The sequence below is a fragment of the Athene noctua genome, chromosome 1 (assembly GCF_965140245.1).
Source record: "Athene noctua chromosome 1, bAthNoc1.hap1.1, whole genome shotgun sequence".
Taxonomy (NCBI): Eukaryota; Metazoa; Chordata; class Aves; order Strigiformes; family Strigidae; genus Athene; species Athene noctua.
The window spans coordinates 80,319,877-80,324,556 of record NC_134037.1 but is presented as its reverse complement, the minus strand read 5'-3'; the positions used below and the strand labels follow the sequence as shown (position 1 = coordinate 80,324,556).

At 39.3% G+C, this 4,680-nt stretch overlaps 1 protein-coding gene across 1 annotated transcript; it reads right to left on the bottom strand.

Moving 5' to 3' along the window:
- Positions 1-2,250: 2,250 nt before the first annotated feature.
- CCR6 (C-C motif chemokine receptor 6) lies at positions 2,251-4,234 on the bottom strand. The gene is made up of 2 exons (XM_074924957.1): positions 4,226-4,234; positions 2,251-3,336 (listed from the first exon to the last, which is right to left on the bottom strand). The coding sequence occupies exons 1-2, from the start codon at positions 4,232-4,234 to the stop codon at positions 2,251-2,253; spliced, it is 1,095 nt and encodes a 364-aa protein (XP_074781058.1).
- Positions 4,235-4,680: the final 446 nt, after the last annotated feature.

The following is a 4,680-nucleotide window of genomic DNA, read 5'->3' as shown; positions in this document are numbered from 1 at the left end:
GCGCATTCGCCTTGCCCCAGGACCCTCCCTCTCCACCTGGGGTCTGTGAGCGAGCCCCCTCCGGTGTCAGGGCCAGTGACTACCCCTTGGCCTCCATCTTGCCACCCCGACCTCACCCCAGCGGCCATTGAGGCAGTGTTTGGGTTGTTCAGTGGCTAAAGGCCAGCGCAGGCATGGCGGCAGGGCCAGCAGGAGGGTTGGGGCTATGCTTTCAAGCCTCACGGAGCTCTGACCAAGAGCCACCATAGTGCTCAGTGGGCTTCAGCCGTGGACGTCCCGCCCTAGGGCACGGCCTCTGAGGGAGAGACACGACGCTGTTCAGATCTGAGATTTTACACTGAATAAGAATATTTCAAGGCAATATGTGGAGCAAGAAGCTTAGATCTGAGGAGCTTTTTAACTTTTCAGTTACATTTTTTATTTGTTGAATTCTCTTCCAGAAAATCATCAGTGCTATATACAGCAAATGCATGCATATGCATTTACATAATTTTGTATCATATTCTTGCCTAAGTTGCTATTCAGTCATGATAAATATATGCAATTTTTATCACACCTGGCACTGATATTTAAAAACCTCACGCTGCACTGTAAACAAGGATGGGTTGCACCAGCCAAGGCAGTAGTAGTTTTGTGTCATGCCATATCAATGCACTTCTTCACGGGATCTTCAGCTCCAGCACTGTCCTTCTTGGCCTTTTGCATGGCCACTGAACGATGTGGTTAGTGATCCAAGCTCCACTGTGAACTTTAAAAAAAACAACCAAGGTAAACAGCAAGCTGCAGATAGCATGAATTTACACAGCTGTAGGAGTGTAATGTCCCACACAACAGTAAATCCAGACACCCTCATGGCTTATGCTCCCATTGCAACAGAAGCTGCAGAGGACTTTTAGGTACTTCAGCAGGCTGCTGGTGCTTCTCTGCCCCATCCTGCCCCTCTGCCCTCCAGCTCTGACTCCTCTCTAACTCTCCATTCCACCGTGACTGCTACCGTGTGGTGAAGCTCACTCAAACAGCAGAAGATCCACTGAGAATCTGCTGAAAAGTCGTGGCTGGGTAAAACTAATTGCATTTATTACAAATATTCCTATATTCATAGTGAGTTAACTGCTGACTCAGTAAAAATACTGGCTGAATTAAGTCAGATCCTCGTCTTATTTTTAGATCTAGTCTTTAATACTTTCTGAAGCTAATAAAGTAAATTTTATATAGGTATATTTGTGCTGTTAAATCCATTCCTAAGGAAATTTGGCTAATGGTGGTATCATGTTTTGTCACTGATCAAGTTCCAGCAAAAAGTGTTGAAAAAATTGCAGTTCTGTACAGCTTGTCACCTTTTAAAAAGTAGAGTGTGACTTTTAGCTAGAAAGAAAAAACTTTTCACAAAGAGATATTCACCAGATTATCAGCTTTGATGGATTCCAGCACCTGAATCCTGTGTCAAATGAAGACAAGAATCTCTCAAGCAAAGCTCCATTCTCTGTTCAGAAGATAATCTCAGGAGGTGTCAGAAAACTTTTCTGTGGATATTTCAGTGTTCTCTTTAATGAATAATTTTATTTTTTTCTAATATTCTCTTTAGTAGACATGTTTATTGTTGCCTTTGACCAGCCTCTGCCTTGGTGTAAGCAACTCCTGATGAGCAGGTGGAGTGTAGAACTGGGCAAAGATTTAAAAGACCTAAGGCCAGCAATGTCAGCAGCCTTAAGCCTGTTTCTTTATTTCTGTTTGCTTTCCTTGCTTTGCTTTGATCAAAATGCCATCTCTTTAGGTTAGTATTGTCACAGCCTGACTGTCTGCAACAAAGGAACAGCGGAGACCTACACTTATATAGGATTTCCAGATAGAAGTAATTAACAGACACAGCATAAATGTAAGTAGAATGAGCCTGGACATAACCTGATTCATTTACTTAGTGCTTTTGGGATATTTCAGTGATATACGACAGATGAGATGCAAGTTTTCCTTAGAAAACGAGGAGGATTCCTCTGTAAACTTCACTTTCCTGATAATTCTAAGAGAGTGCACTTTAGAATAGCATGAATGTTAAGCGAGGTGAATAAGATTTCAATTTTCCACAGGACAGCGTTATTCTTTTATCTTCATTATTTTCCTGAAGGGAGTTGTAGATCATGGGAGCTCCCTTAGAGGTGCGGAGAAGTCCAGATGACTTGCTGTCAGTCACAGTGACTGATTCGGGTTGCTCGGTGAGAAGAGTCCCCCAGTAATAATGTTGTTCAAATTGTATTATATAGTAAAAGAAGATCCATTGTCAGTCAGAATTTCACTAGTCTGTCTTGAATGATAAATATCAGAGTTTGTCCTTGAACTACGTTTATTGTGTTTCTTGTATCTCATGCACCATAGGTCCTTCATTATTTTCACAAAATAACTTCTGAACTTCACTCCAATAAATGCATAGAGCACAGGGTTCACGCAACAGTGTAAAAACGCTACGGCTTCAGTGGTGTATTTTGCATAGGCCATTATCTTGTCATTGTCACAAGATTTGTCTATCTTGCCCATATTTACAGCTATCACAAGAAGAACAATGTTATAAGGTACCTGGCAAACTAGGAAAACAACTACAATTAATACGATCACACGGATTGCTTTGTTTCTTTTGGAATTCTGAGCTTGTTGTAAGGATTTGACAATGAATGTATAGCAAAAAATCATGAATACAAAAGGTATAAAAAATCCAAATCCAACTTGTAGACATAGCAGCAGTGATTTCAGCATTGTGCTTTCAGACATTCTGTCAAATCTGTGATCACAAATCTCCTTGGTTTCATTGGTAGAGAAACTGTAACTTTCACTGTATAGAAAAGAGGAACTAGAGATTAAAATTGATGATACCCACACGACCAAACAAATTAGTTTACTATATGCAAGTGTCCTTGCCCTGAGTTTAAACGACTTTGTTGCCTGTACGATAGCAATGTACCGGTCCACGCTGATAAAGGCCAAAAGCAGCATGCCACAGCTGAAGTTGATCGCATAGATACCTCTGGTCATTTTGCAAATGAAATCACCAAAAATCCATTCATCAGCAGCATAATTCACTGCCCACAGTGGGAGAGTGAGAACAAACAGTATGTCTGCTATGGCCATGTTGAAGAGGTACACATCCGTCATGGACTTGGTTCTTTCATATAAAGCAAAGGTCATCACTACAAAGATGTTACCAACTAGGCCAATGATACAAATCAATGAATACACAACTGGCAGAAATGCTTTTGTGAAGTTTCTGACTTCCAACTTAGAACAAGGTTGTGTTATTAGAGAAGCATAGTCAGAATAATATGGATAATCCGTGGTACAAGGGTCTGTCTGTAAAAAAGAAGATCATCAGTTAACACATAGGTATTAATCTCTAATTTCTTTATGGTAGAAAGATGATAGATAACACAGTCATACAAGTACAAGGTACTTTGAAAATCTTGTGCAAATTAGTATACAAGTATTATATGGCTTGCTGATTTGAAATGAAAGTGACATTTCCCTTATGACAACAGTAATACTTCAGTCCTTCCCATGTCCCAGCTTCCAGACTATATCAAACTCATCTCAAGACAGTCCACATCACTATTGTTTCCTCCAACATTATATGTTTTGCATTGTTTCCACCAACCACACACACCAATTACAAATGCATTTAACACTGCAGAGGAAACTTTTAAGAACTAACTAGAAAATTTAATAAAACCTTAATTAAAATATGAACATGGAGATAATCGTTTTGGATGGCCTTTCCATTCTTAGGTTTTCATCTTTAAATACACTCTGCAGAAAGGATTAGTCTGCCATCATAAAAATCTCTATAGTGTAAAAGTCTGAGTTTGAAGTAGGGTTCTAGACTTCCTTTACCATCAAGGGAGGGAAAGAGGCCTTCCTAGCATGTTATACGTTTCATACTAATATAGCTTGACTAAATCAAGTCCAAAAATGATTTCTTCTCTCCACTCTGCTAGACAGGCAACCCAGGATGGCTAGCCTGAGACACAGTTACCTGCACCACAAACACCAAACCTGTAGTTACTTAAAAGAGTGCAAACCCAATAAACAGTGTACTTTGACAGTGAACTCTGATGTCAGAAAAGCCTCTTCAGCTAAATGCTCCTGAGATTAGGGCATTTGGACTAGCAGCCTTGAAGAGCTGGGATGTCCAGAGTCATTGCTTTATTGACACACTAATATGGTTTATCAATTAAGTACTTACAAAATTCATTTTGGCAGTACACTACTCAGAAAAAAAATATGTTGAGAAGAACTTCAATATACTTTCCCAAGGATTTCTGAAAAGAAAATAAAGTTGATTGGATTGGGAAACCAGCACAAGAAATGTGAACAAGTAGAAAAGCACAATTGGAAATAAAACATTTATTCAAAGAAGAATCTCATCACTTCAACTATGTCAACAATACACAGGAGCATCTCAACAAATCACACATCTCTGCAGCACAATGTGCAGTTCTGAGAAATGGATAGTTTGTACCAGTATCATTAAGAACACAATTTTACATATGGAATGTTTATTCATAGAGCTAATACTTGTTATATGAGAATATGTGACTCTTAATTCACATTGATTTTGAACCACAAGAAATTAGATTAGATTAGATTAGATTAGATTAAGTCTTACTTACAGAAATACTGCAGGGCAATGGCAATTTT